General features: G+C 32.8%; 5 protein-coding genes across 11 annotated transcripts in view; 4 read left to right on the forward strand and 1 right to left on the reverse strand.

Moving 5' to 3' along the window:
- LOC139988584 (kin of IRRE-like protein 3) overlaps positions 1-2,909 on the forward strand; it is a 110,612-nt gene extending 107,703 nt beyond the window's left edge. The window contains exon 13 of the mRNA XM_072006196.1: positions 1,956-2,909. Coding sequence (XP_071862297.1) covers positions 1,956-2,063 — 108 coding nt within the window. The 3' untranslated portion in view covers positions 2,064-2,909. The remainder of the gene's footprint in view (positions 1-1,955) is intronic.
- Positions 2,910-3,467: 558 nt separating this feature from the next.
- Positions 3,468-5,241, forward strand: Eif6 (eukaryotic translation initiation factor 6). Its single transcript, XM_072006230.1, has 6 exons — positions 3,468-3,709; positions 3,890-3,975; positions 4,065-4,240; positions 4,313-4,489; positions 4,577-4,758; positions 4,834-5,241. The coding sequence occupies exons 1-6, from the start codon at positions 3,603-3,605 to the stop codon at positions 4,841-4,843; spliced, it is 738 nt and encodes a 245-aa protein (XP_071862331.1). The 5' UTR covers positions 3,468-3,602; the 3' UTR covers positions 4,844-5,241.
- A 57-nt stretch (positions 5,242-5,298) lies between these two features.
- On the reverse strand, positions 5,299-9,351 carry LOC139988580 (uncharacterized). Of its 4 annotated transcripts, none has more exons than XM_072006189.1 (10): positions 9,226-9,351; positions 7,739-8,614; positions 7,427-7,678; positions 7,082-7,361; positions 6,722-6,999; positions 6,489-6,632; positions 6,164-6,407; positions 5,965-6,107; positions 5,765-5,900; positions 5,299-5,692 (listed from the first exon to the last, which is right to left on the reverse strand). In XM_072006189.1, the coding sequence occupies exons 2-10, from the start codon at positions 8,582-8,584 to the stop codon at positions 5,517-5,519; spliced, it is 2,499 nt and encodes an 832-aa protein (XP_071862290.1). In that variant the 5' UTR covers positions 8,585-8,614; positions 9,226-9,351; the 3' UTR covers positions 5,299-5,516. The 4 variants fall into 4 exon arrangements, with proteins under 4 accessions (XP_071862290.1, XP_071862289.1, XP_071862288.1 ...); XM_072006188.1 differs by having other exon boundaries at positions 9,153-9,285; XM_072006187.1 differs by lacking the exon at positions 9,226-9,351 and adding an exon at positions 8,853-9,211.
- Amx (TM2 domain-containing protein 3 almondex) lies at positions 9,242-11,370 on the forward strand. Of its 4 annotated transcripts, none has more exons than XM_072006234.1 (6): positions 9,242-9,382; positions 9,743-9,957; positions 10,031-10,098; positions 10,166-10,309; positions 10,389-10,654; positions 10,720-11,165. In XM_072006234.1, exons 2-6 carry the CDS (start codon positions 9,861-9,863, stop codon positions 10,853-10,855), a joined length of 711 nt encoding a protein of 236 aa, XP_071862335.1. In that variant the 5' UTR covers positions 9,242-9,382; positions 9,743-9,860; the 3' UTR covers positions 10,856-11,165. The 4 variants fall into 4 exon arrangements, with proteins under 4 accessions (XP_071862335.1, XP_071862334.1, XP_071862333.1 ...); XM_072006233.1 differs by having other exon boundaries at positions 9,245-9,382; positions 9,722-9,957; XM_072006232.1 differs by lacking the exon at positions 9,242-9,382 and adding an exon at positions 11,241-11,370 and having other exon boundaries at positions 9,487-9,957; positions 10,720-10,861.
- On the forward strand, positions 11,243-13,254 carry Dmap1 (DNA methyltransferase 1 associated protein 1). Its single transcript, XM_072006215.1, has 6 exons — positions 11,243-11,372; positions 11,505-12,092; positions 12,150-12,480; positions 12,553-12,694; positions 12,777-12,931; positions 12,994-13,254. Coding segments are annotated over exons 1-6 (1,323 nt in total). The 5' UTR covers positions 11,243-11,370; the 3' UTR covers positions 13,099-13,254.
- Positions 13,255-13,269: the final 15 nt, after the last annotated feature.

Below are 13,269 nucleotides of genomic sequence, written 5' to 3' on the forward strand. Positions count from 1 at the left end.
ACGACGATTATTACCGAGCATGTTACGACCTCGCAAATTTCGCGTGCATGCTGACATTTCTGTGTACATATCTTTTACTTACCTTCGTTGAGACGACGTTTCTTCTCCCTCCCTCCCCCTTCTCTCTCTCTCTCTCTCTCTCTCTCTCTCGCTCTCTCTCTCCTCGTCACAATCGCGCTTCGTCTGATCGCAACACGTCATTGTCATCGTTAGCACAGGATCATTGTAACCATTAATTAGCCTCGCTGCTTGCGTTTCGAGACTGTCATCGCCGTCGGTGAACTTCGTCCATGCCTGTAACCAAGCAATCTACGTGAAATGACGCTGTATGACGCTCTGTGTAGAAGCAGCTCGAACGAGCTTCGAGTACTCTCTTTCGTGTATCATGTTGTCATTAAAAAATAATCATACAGATGCGTGTGCTTGTCCGTTTGTTATCAGACCCCGTAATATCCCTTTTACCGTTGCAGAAACGATCGCGAGCATGCCACGCAACTACATACCTATACAAATTATCGATATCAACCTGTTTGGAACCGTGTACAGTATGTGACACGTTTGCGTAACATCGAGCACTGTTTGCTTCACTTTCCCAGTATATCCCGTTTGATATAAGAATCCAAACGAACCCAGGACCGTTTTATAGGACGAGAAATCACGATATTTTTTTTCTTCTTTTTTTTTTTTTTGTCCTATGCAACCTGAAAGAACAAATATTTTGATCGAACGAAAATTCCAACGTTTTATGAAATTTCGATTACCAAACTAGTTTAAATATTTATTCATAACGTTTATCGGAACGTTATTTACATCGATGTCGATAATATTAACATGCACGCGAATATTTATTCCGTATTTGCGGATATTCGAAACTCATTAGACACGTTGAAAATTATGTCGCAGCAAAGTGATGCGTTTTGAAAAATTTCATCGAAACAATGCGATTAATGCCTACTTTATTCGATGACAATTTCCAATTGGTAATTGCTCCGTCCAATTGTCACGATATTTTCCTCGTCAGTAGCGTATTTACATAATAAAACGCATCATTTTGGCAGCATTGCCGCGTCAATACCGGCGCATCGTAATGAACGGCATCAATAAATATCTAATAATAACGTGAAGAACAATGAACCGATCATAACCCGAAGAATAAAACGGCCCTGTTTCTTTCTACGTACATATCAGAATATTTGCACAAACCGCACCTACATATATTCTATAGTTTATTATTTCCGATTGCTAAGTAATCACCCGTAGCATATACTATCCGTAGAGTTTTATTACCCAGGCGCTTACGGTTACGCGCGTATTTACCTTGAATGCGATCAAATTCGCAATCTCTTAACCCATTAAATGTCAATGGCGGATCCAGTAGCTTTTCTTGGAGGAGGAGCGAAATGCGCACAAGATTTAAAATATACTTCATTTATATTTCGTAGGTAATTTATGTTTTAATATCTCTATTTGATATTATATATACTTTAATTATATGCCTAACAAATTGTTCAGAATGTGACAATAGTGATATATTTATACTTTACTATTTTTGTAGGTTAATCATCCTATCGCCCCTCCTCTCGATCCGCCGCTGTTAAAAGTCAACGTTGTGTGAACGCAACATTTCACTCACAATTTTTCCTATCATTTTGCATTCTATCGTTGTGGTTGTGAAAGGAAATTCCATTTGCTTGATATTCTTCTCTTCGTCGCAGTTCCTACGATATAATGAAATTTTGAAAACATTGAAGTAAATATTTACACCACTGTATATAACCTATCTTTTTCTATGGACTTCTGTAATATATCTATTACTTCAATACACTTTTTGTATCTTAAGAAAGGAATATATAAGTTCAGTTTTTTTCAATAATGTTGCGTTTTCGCAACTTTTGTGCATTATCTCGCCGCTTGGTCCTTAATGGGTTAAGATCCTTAAGATGAAAATTGTGCAGGGGGAGCAGCTGTTTCTCAAACCAGATCGTTTAGCAACCCTGAAGCCCCATTGCAAGATCGAGAAGCCGCCGCAGTACACGACGTTCAAGCCGAGCTCGAACAACTGAAGAGTTTACTATTTCTATTTTCTATTGATGTACACATTGATCGCACAAACATACACGCGTCCTATGGGGAACCGGAGGCAAACAGGAGAAACGAGAAGAAGATAAAGATGGAGATGGCAGAAGAATCGATAGGACGAGACTGAATAGTGGCACGCAATCAAAAACAGACAAGATTTACGAATAATTCGCTCTCTACCTCTCCTTCTCATTTCTTTCCTGTCCCTATTTCGTTTGTATGATTCGGCAGGAAAAATATTCGACGCAGAGTGAGATGTTTTGCATCGTCGATCGATACTTCCAGTCAACGAACTTTTGTTTTGATTTCTCTTTCTTTCTTTCTTCCTTTTTCGCGACAGATTTCCCTTTCCTGTACAGATTCGACCAAGAGTACGCTCGAACGAACGAGAACACTGAACACGTGCCATTCGGTCGGTATTGTTGGCGTCGATAAAATTCGAGACTACTGAAGACACCGATAGGATTGTGACTTTTAACGTTAATCGATAGATTGCATAATGAAAAATCATTTTCGCGCGACTAATACTGCCAATATGTTCTAACAAAGACGATCTCTACGATTTCAGTACCAATCAAAATGAAAACTATATCAAAAAGTATTTATAATGCTTGCGATAATGTTGTTAATAAAGCGGTGATTTTTAACAATTGCTGGTTTTATTAATATTATGCGAACGTCGAGTCTAACTTACGCTCATGTCTGCGAGTTATCGAACGTTCGAAAAATCACGCAACGTAACGATTCGTTTGAAAACGTTTCTCTTACCTTCGCATGACTGTTGCCAGTATTATCAAAAGACTTTCAATAAAGGAATTGTGCAAACATCATTTGTCTTCGTTAATTGTAAGCACTGACTAATGATACCTGATTATACGATTTTAAGACGTCAGTTATTTAAAATTTTTCATTTTATTTAAATTATCTTGACGTACTGGATTAGCGATATTACTTCTATGGAGACTGTATAATATAAGTAAAAAAGAAAGTGTTAAATATATCATTGTTATTAAACAAACGTAAGTAAAACTTATCTGATATAACGATGGTTGAGTTGTCTTAGAAAAAATATGCTTTGTTTAGTAACTTACGTAATTAAATATGTTTTTAGCGAAGCAATTCGTGTTTAATTTTACCTCAATTTCGTATACGAAAATAACACAATTTGTATTTTAAAAGACGCGAACGATTTCAAATGATTACATGTAATTACGTATACAAGTTGCCACATGAAACAGAAAGCTCGTGGTAAATTTCGAAAGTAGTTAGTTGCAATGTTCTGTCGCATGAGGGCAGACAATGGCTCGACCCATATGAACGAGTAACTTTCATTTCACATGTTTACATGATCCATTCGTATGCGAGATTATCTCCATCGAGATTTATTCGTGTTAACGTGGGCAAGCGTGAAATACCGGTTATCCTTATACCGCGACGTATACTTTAAACACTGATTAAAATCTAACATAATAGTTTCAAAATTTTAGTTGAAATCACAATACGTTAATAGTAAATTTGTAGTCATGGCGGTACGTGTACAATTCGAAAATAACAACGAAGTTGGAGTGTTTTCCAAGCTAACAAATTCTTATTGTCTAGTAGCAATTGGTGGTTCCGAGAATTTTTACAGGTATCAATAATAATGAGTCATTATCACTTTATCTTCAATCATACTTAAACTTATGTTGTGCAATACAATAATTTTTTCCAGTAACTTGACAATTTCATAACCCTGCATTGTCAATATGCGTTGACATAACACGTATTATATTTGTATAATTCATAAAACAAATATTATTGGTAATTGCAGTGTATTTGAGGCAGAATTAGCTGAAACCGTACCCGTAATTCACACATCAGTTGCAGGATGTCGTATAATTGGTCGATTATGCGTAGGTAAGCACGGTATGAGAGTTCAATCTCTAAAGTTTGAAATTAACCATGTTCAGATAAAAGCTTTAAGCATGAAATATAAATTTGAACAGGAAACAAAAATGGATTGTTGGTGCCAAACACAACAACAGATACAGAACTGCAGCACATACGAAATTCCCTACCAGATAATGTTAAAGTACAAAGAGTCGAAGAAAGGTTATCTGCTCTGGGTAATGTTATTTCCTGCAACGACCATGTTGCTTTAGTACATCCTGATCTTGATAGGGCAAGTATTATACTAAGGAATAATCTTAATTTCTTTTCTGTAGAAATACTTAGCATTGATATTATTTTATAGGATACAGAAGAAATTTTAACTGACACATTGAATGTAGAAGTATTTAGGCAAACTGTGGCAAGTAATGTTCTTGTAGGCTCGTATTCTATATTATCGAATCAAGGTGGTTTAGTACATCCAAAAACATCCATACAAGATCAAGATGAATTATCATCTTTGTTACAAGTACCACTTGCGGTAAGATAATTTCATATATTTAAAAAGTAAGACATAAAAGACAAAGAAGTTAAATGTTTAATTACCAAAATAAAATACCATGTACAGGCAGGCACAGTGAATAGAGGTAGTGATGTTATAGCTGGAGGAATGGTTGTAAACGATTGGATTGCCTTTTGTGGTATGGATACAACTTCGACAGAACTTTCAGTTATTGAAAGCGTTTTCAAACTTAATGAAGCTGTTCCAACTTCTATTACGTCAACTATGCGTGCGTCACTTATAGAAAGGTAATGTACATTAGGTCTTAATGATAACATTAATCAGATACGATGATATTAACTAATATCTTCTACTTGTTTCAGTATGTCTTAATCAAAACAAAATTCTTTGAGGGAATATATAAATAATGTCTAAGACTATGTCAGTACTGCACAAAACAATAAGCATTATGCATTCAACAATACAGCTGCAGTAAAACTCACTTTCTGTATAATTCTGACACAAAATAATTTATAATTGTAATAAAATTTACATTAATATTTACACTAAATATATTATTAAGTTCTTACATGGACCATTTGAGCAACTTTTGCCAAATAAATATAATCTATTGAGTGGAATGTATCTAAAAAAATATCTTAAAATAAAAAATAAATAATACTAAATCACCAAATTAGACAGATAGAAAGAAAGTTATACTTACCTTTATTATATCTAATTAAAAAGATGAATTCTTGATATTATGTGTAATAAATTATTTTTCCACTAAACTTCCTTAACTTTGTTAATATTTTTTTAATGTATGAATTGATAAATATAACTGCATATAAAACGGAAATATTCTATTGAAATATATTTTAATCCTTAATATTCTCTTTGAATACAAACATCTGCGTTAAAAATGTAAATTATTTCGATTATGACCCCAGCTGTCTTACTTAGTAAATGAGCCATTGTCAATAACATTGTGCGGACCAGCCTGCTAATTAAATCTATTACAAATAAAAAGGGGCAGCCTGGATGTTAATAATTTTGATCAACAAGACTAGAGTAATGGTAATTGTTCGGTATGTAACAATTCGGAAGCAGCTGCAGAGTCTGCACACATAACTAATGTAATACCTGCTTGATAAGATGCAGGAATACGAATATGAGTTACACTAGTAGTTTGATTCTTAAGTTGGCGCCTCTGGGTATCGCGTATCATATTTACAACTTGACCTAGTAATAAATGACAAAAGAATAGTGTTCATTGTTTACCATATTGGTTTACAATATAAATATGAAACATACCAAAAACATTGAGCTTTCGCCACTTTTGATCCATAACAGCAAGTGGTGTTAAATCCGTATTGGGATTCCAATGAGCCAAAACATCCGCTCTTCGTACTAGTAAAATGCTAGGACTTACAAGTTGATGCCAGACATACTAAAATTGATAAAAATTTACATGTATTATTTAAATAATTAACTTATTTCGTTTATAATCTTACCTGTTCAGGTAAGCATTCTAATGGATTAGTTAAATAAATTCCTGCTTGTCCTACACCAAATATCATTTGATGATGCCATGCATCCGGAATATCATATCCTCCTCCACAATGTTGCAAATTTAGCGTTGCTATCGGTACAGCACCTAAAGTAAACTAGGATGTTTATATTTTTGCCACGCATATTTTATCGATTACGTACCTTTTGATATCCAATAGTGTAACCAATGGGACAATGAAACTTTTCTTTCCGGATAAAATGCAAAAAACTTTGTTATAACTGACCCATTTGTACATAAAGCTATACCACGAGCCAAATCTCCGTGTGTCGATCCAGCTATTGATCGACTGTATAAATATCGCGGTAGTGGCGTACCCAGTTCTCTTTGCCTAGTATTGACACCTTTTATTAATGTTTCTAATGAAAATGGTACATTTAAAGCCAACTACAAAAATCATTATTTAATTAATTAATCGAATAACTGTAAAAATATTGAAATGGTACAAATATTTGATATTAAACATACTAAAGCGTTTATCGCAGCAGTAGCACCACATGCAGAAGTTGCTATTTGAGTTACTTGTTTCACTGTAGCTTCTTGTTCGCTCCATAGCATAACTTTTTCAACTATTATAAGGCCATCTAATCGTTCATTAGATAATTCGTTTTCCTAAATGTATATAAATAAACACTTGCATAAATTATTACAGTTGCACGTAATAAATAAAAATATATCAAATTATAATAAGCTGTATTAACTAGATTTGAGTCACCACTCTGATTAAATGCAGCTTGCTTATTGAGCATCAATTTCTTTGCCATCATACGATGGTAAAGAGTTGAACTGAGATTCACTCTCCGAGAGCTTAAATTCGAATTTTCTGGAACAGAAGCTGATGAAGATTCAACCCACAATTCAGCATCTGAATCTCTATTGTCACCAGGTGAAATAAGATCTCCGCTTGTACTATGATATCCATATGATTCTTGAAGAGGACACTTTCTCTTACAATGCATTTTAGTAGTTTCCCATTTTGCTATAAATTAATATAATTTAATACAATGATTTAAACAAACTGTATCTTCTCAAAGTGTATTAATATAAAAAAAGTAAAGTACCTGCTCCACTATTACTAGTACTTGGCATCCATGGTGAAGGATAATTTGGCTGTATGCTTGGTTCAGGAACAGATGGATTACTGCTGGAACATTGCTGAAGCTCTGCATTATTCACATTTTGTATACTTTGCTTTGGATTTTGAGATGTTGCTGTAATTCCTTGTTTAGCCACAACTTTACCACTACTTAAATCATTTAATACTGGATCTGGATCTACATTATCTAATGCTATATTCTGTATATCTTCATTTATAGAGGCCATATCACTGTCTCCTGTGTCCTATATTAAGAATGTTAAAGTAACTAATGAAAGAGAATTATGATTTTCTCATCACAATTCAATACCTGTTCACAAGAAGGCCCAGGATCAAAATCCATTTCCAAAAAGTCCATCTCTGGACTTGATCTACCACTATGACATTGTTCATCTTCCTCGCGTTCTTCCACTTGTCCTTGATTTATCTCTTCCTTCTGAATTAAATAAACTACATCATCATTTCCTTTGTATATGTAAATACAATAATCTTCCCCATCCGACATATCACCTTCATTTCCAGAACTTGAATCCTTCCTCTCATTCTGTTCTCTTTGTGTATTCTAGTTAACAAACATGTAAATTTATAACATATTATATTATAGCACAACAATAAAACTCACTTTTTGTAATCCACTTGGTCCTGGCACTTCCCTATTCCCATTAATGTTAGGTCTTAAAAAACAACATGTTCCTTGACTTGTTGAACCTATACTACCCCCTATATTATTTAATAGGCTGTTAGATCCATAGGACCTTGATGCCCAGACACTGCCCATTTCAGGACTAGAATCTGAACTACATGACACTTTTGATGGACACTTTTCAATTCCAGAGATATAATCTACATTATTTTTCATATCAATATCCTCGTTTGGTTTAGCTGTTGATATATTTGACTGTATTGCAGATGAAACTGGTGCTGAATTATTTAAATATAAAGTAGCACTGGACGTAGCGCCAGTATTATAAGAACCTGATATACAATGATTCACATGTGTGTTATTTTGACTGGAAGATAAATTTATGTGCACTGGAGGCTTAGGCAAGTTTAAAGCGCTCGTGCTCATTACAGTCTTATGCTTCAATTGACTTGTAACAGCAGTGTTCATAGTTTGAGATTTAATATTGTTGGTATTTAAAAACATGGAAGATACACTTGCATTCAATATATCTTGACTTGTATCTTGATCCATACTATTGGTAAAACTGCATGTATTACTTTGCACAGATCTTGTACCATTAGTAAATGCAATCGAAGCTTTTGAAGACAAATGATTCTTGGCACTATTGTCTCCTAATTTATTACTTAATTTTGCTTGATCTCCATTTAATTTACTTTCAAGTTGTATAACTTTAGATGATTTAGTCGACTGTTCAATTGATTGATTACCATTTTTTTTTAAACTTTCTTCTAATCTTGTTTCATTTTTCTTCTGACTGTTACTTGCACCTTCTTCAGAACTCATATTATTTTTAAGATGATAGCAGCAAATTATCTATTAAAAAATGGACTAAAATTACTTTGCTTGCTTACTTTAAATTATGAATATATCATACAGAAATATTATTAATTATACATTATTTTTTTAGTTAATGTATAGTTGTAAAATTGTATTAAATAGAACTGTTATAACTGTCTTATAATACTGTACATCACAAAAATGTGTTAGTGAATACTATTTACCTCCGAATTATTTTCTATTAATATTACGATTATATAGAGTTTATCATTACTTTCTTTCCAAGCAAGTCTAGATTACAAAATGTTATTCGTGTCGTTATCAGTCTTTGATGCACAAAATTGTCAACAAATAAAAGATTTGTTTGCTTCTGCAGGTATGCTGTTCTGTCAAGTGAAAAGAATGAAAAGCCTCACTAATATTTTCTCTCGTATTAGTTCCGGAAGTCAGCTGATTAGTAGAAACAAATGTAGCTACACACAAGTTTATTATTTTTGCACGTTTTTTTACGAAAAAGCTATCTATTCGTTTATAGCATTAGATAGTAATTCACATTGGTTTTATTGATACGAACACAAATGACTTTGAGAGAAAATTCTCTCGTCTTGTCTTCACATTAATAAAATAATCAAGTTTTCAATATTTACAGAATATTATCATACGCGTTACAAGTTACGATATGTTAGATGATTTGCCTGAAAAGAAATATTATATAGAGTCTCTTTTAAATCAGATTTCGTTAGAAATACGCAATACAAATAATCTACTCTCGGAGGTCAAGGAAAATATCAGCCAATCGTAAAGGTTCATATGTCTATTTGTACATTTAATAGTAAATAAAATTGTTCTAATAATAGAAAATAATTAATGTAATTTATATATAAGTACTTAAATGTTATAATAAAACAATGTCTAAATTGATAATAGGTCCTATACAAAAATCTGTTACAAACTGACACGCTTTTCACATTTAAGATATATTTACGAAATATTATCTAGGAATTTAGATAATGTCAAAGGAACGAATGTGTGCAAAAAGTCCAAGATCATTAGTTTTTAGATCACAATGCTTTGTTTTGATTAAGAGCAAATTCAATCATTTTTTATCTATAACTAATTGTAAGATTGGTTTTTAATTATCAGGAGGAGTAAAATTTTATTCAGATTTCGAACGGGCTACTAGAATGAACAGAATTATGATTTTCTATACATAAATAAGTAAAAGATTATCGAATTTCTGTATACGTGGAGCATTGGTTTGATTAATTAAATAGTATTCATAATGAATGTTGTTCGTATTAATTCGAAAAATGTGATTTTTATTCTTCTGGCGATTTTCTCGACTACTGCCAAGCAGGCTCATATGGGTTATGATCATGGTAATTATAGTTCGCTTAAGTGTTTGTACAAATTATTTCTGAAGATACTTACAACTAACAATTTTGATCACAGAGAGTGCAATCAAATATGCACAAAAAGAAGCTAATGTAAACTCAACACCAGCTTATACTAGTACAAAGGTAATATAAAATTTACTACTGCTGTTTTAATAACAAGAAATTATCTAAATAATTACAATGTTGATAGGAAGAAATTTTAAGACTATGTCCAAATGGCATTGCTTGTTCAGAATTAAGTGGAGATTGTTTAAAATGTGATTTAAATCCCAATTGCGTATATGGTGCTGTATATGTAGCTAATTGTTCTGTTTTAGAGAATATTGATTGTGTTGTAAGTAACAAGATAATATATTTTATCTTACATTAGTATCTGACATGTATTTATACTGATTAACATGTGAAACTTCAAGGGTGAACAATTCTTTCAAAAGAAGTATATATGTCGTTATTGCTATCAAACAGACCATTGGGAACATGAATGTCAACATAAGAATTCATGTAGCTCTATAGCTTCTCCACGACAGTATTATAGGACAAATTGTACAGTAAAAGATGATATATTATGTCTTGGAAGGCGTAGGTTTATGAAAAATTTATTATGCAATTGGACTGTGGGATATCGTTGGTCTGTTGCTTTATTCTTGAGCATTACTTTAGGAGGTTTTGGTGCTGATCGGTATGTTATATTTAGTACATTAAATGTTTACTAAAAATGCTTCTTATTTTAAACACGTGTTGCAGATTTTATTTAGGTCATTGGCAAGAAGGAATTGGTAAATTGTTTAGTTTTGGAGGACTTGGAGTATGGACATTAATTGATGTGATGCTTATATCTATGAGATATTTAGGTCCAGCAGATGGATCATTATATGTTTAAATAGATGTAATAATAAGTATATTGTACATAGAAATAGTAAAATTTATAATTTTATAAGTTATAGATTTAAGTAATTGGATTTTATTGGTTACTCAATTAGTATCTAGAAAAAGTGGAATTTTTACCTATCACTTTCAAAAGAACTGAATTATTATGTGATATATACATGAAACATTAAATAGAAGCCTTTCATAAGCATAGAAAAAAATTATAGTATCGTCTAATTTGTATAATCTTCTGGATAATTAATATAATTTCAAAATTATTAATGTACACCTTAGCTTGTGCAATAAAACGGTATTTTATTGTATTGTTTTCAGTGTTTTATAATTGATATTACTTATTACATGTATAACTTCTAATTTCATTCGTTCCGCAACTATAAAGGTGGGGGAAATCTTCACAACCTCTAGCGGAATCATTCAAAAAATCCGTACGAATTTAGTCAGTTCGAGGAACTAATACAGCTTTGGGTGTTTATGAATCGCGAATGAGGAGAAGGCGAATATTTAACAATGTATGTACATAACAAAATAAATAAAAAGCTTTACTTTTTAAATATGTTATAAAGTTTTTATCTTATAAATTTACTATAACATCGAATACTTTGGATTGTAACATAACCTCAATGTAAAATGTCTAAACACAGGAAGGACAAAAGTTTGTCGAAACTTGATAGCATGGCAGATGTCCGCGATATATTAGACATCGAGGTACCTACCACAAGTGAGCTCACGAAGGAATCAATTATAGGTAGTGACAAGAAAAATCGTAAAAAATATGAATACAAAGTGCCGAAGAGACCGGAGGGCATGCATCGTGAAGTCTTTGCATTGCTCTGTAAAGATAATACCGATGTACCTCCGTTATTTCCAACGGATACCGCAAAAGGATACAAACAAGTTAGAGCTAAACTTGGTATGAAAAAAGTAAGACCATGGAAGTGGACACCATTTACTAATCCCGCTAGGACAGACGGTGCTGTTTTTCACCATTGGAGACGAGTTGCAGATGCTGGAAAGGAATATCCTTTTGCTAAATTTAATAAAAAGGTTCCTGTTCCAACATATACTAATGCAGAATATGTTCAACATTTAGTTACAAATGGTTGGACAAGAGCAGAAACCGATCACTTGTTTGATTTGTGTAGGAGGTTCGATCTAAGGTTTATCATAATCAAAGACAGGTGGGATTGTACAAAGTTCCCTGCAAGATCCGTAGAGGACTTAAAAGAAAGGCAAGTAAACATTATATATTTTATAATTTCTCTTTATAGATTTGTATAATCGTTTAGGTATTATCAAGTGTGCGCAGCCTTAACAAGGGCAAAGTCTCACAATGACAAGGTTTATATGTTTGACGCTGAACACGAAAAACGCAGGAAAGAACAGTTAAAAAAATTGTTTGAAAGGACACCGGAACAAGTAGAAGAGGAACAAATGCTATTATCCGAGCTAAGAAAAATCGAACAAAGGAAGAAGGAAAGGGATAGAAAGACTCAAGATTTGCAAAAATTAATAACAGCTGCCGATCATCAAGCTGATCCAAGGAAGAACGAAAGAAAACCTGCAAAGAAGAGCGGAGCTTCAGCTCGAAGTAGACCAAACAAAGCTGATACCTCTCATGTAAATATTTTGTCAATGATCTTAACTGTGTTTATACACAAAGATGTATTATAAATAATTTTAAATTTTTAGACAGTAGAATCCGCTGGAATTAAGTTTCCAGATTTTAAAAATAGCGGTGTTTCCCTCCGTTCTCAGCGAATAAAATTACCAAGTAGTCTAGGTCAAAAGAAAATGAAGGGTATCGAACAAATGCTTAATGAACTTCGTATAGGTATCTTTAAACCCAATTTATTTACTGTTTCATTTTTTTCTTCTTTTTTATATTTTACTTTAATAATACGATTATATTTCAGAGTTAAATCCACCACCCACGGAGCAAATATGTCAACAATTTAACGAATTAAGGAGCGATATCGTTTTACACTATGAACTTCGAAGCGCGTTATCGACTTGCGATTACGAGTTGCAATCATTGAGGCACCAATACGAAGCTTTAGCACCAGGGAAGGTACATTATTTAAATAAGGAATCTCAATTGTTCCAAGAAATAACATTACATTAAATTTTCAGACATTAACGATACCACCTGCCTTGTTACCGAAAAGCGAGCCAGAAGTTAAAGCAGACATAATAGATGTGGTGGGTTCACCTAGTATGCCATCTATTACTCACTAATATCTATAATAGCTTAGAACGATAAAAACTGTAAATAATTTCTTGTACGTTGAAATCCCATATTCAAATTATCGACTACGCTTAATTGATGTTTCTCTCCTTGTATTATTTCTTTTTACTCTTTATTAGAAACGATTAAAAGTAATTTAAGAGAAATGGCAAAATTGAATT

This window comes from Bombus fervidus, chromosome 6 (genome assembly GCF_041682495.2).
Source record: "Bombus fervidus isolate BK054 chromosome 6, iyBomFerv1, whole genome shotgun sequence".
In the NCBI taxonomy this organism is placed as follows: domain Eukaryota; kingdom Metazoa; phylum Arthropoda; class Insecta; order Hymenoptera; family Apidae; genus Bombus; species Bombus fervidus.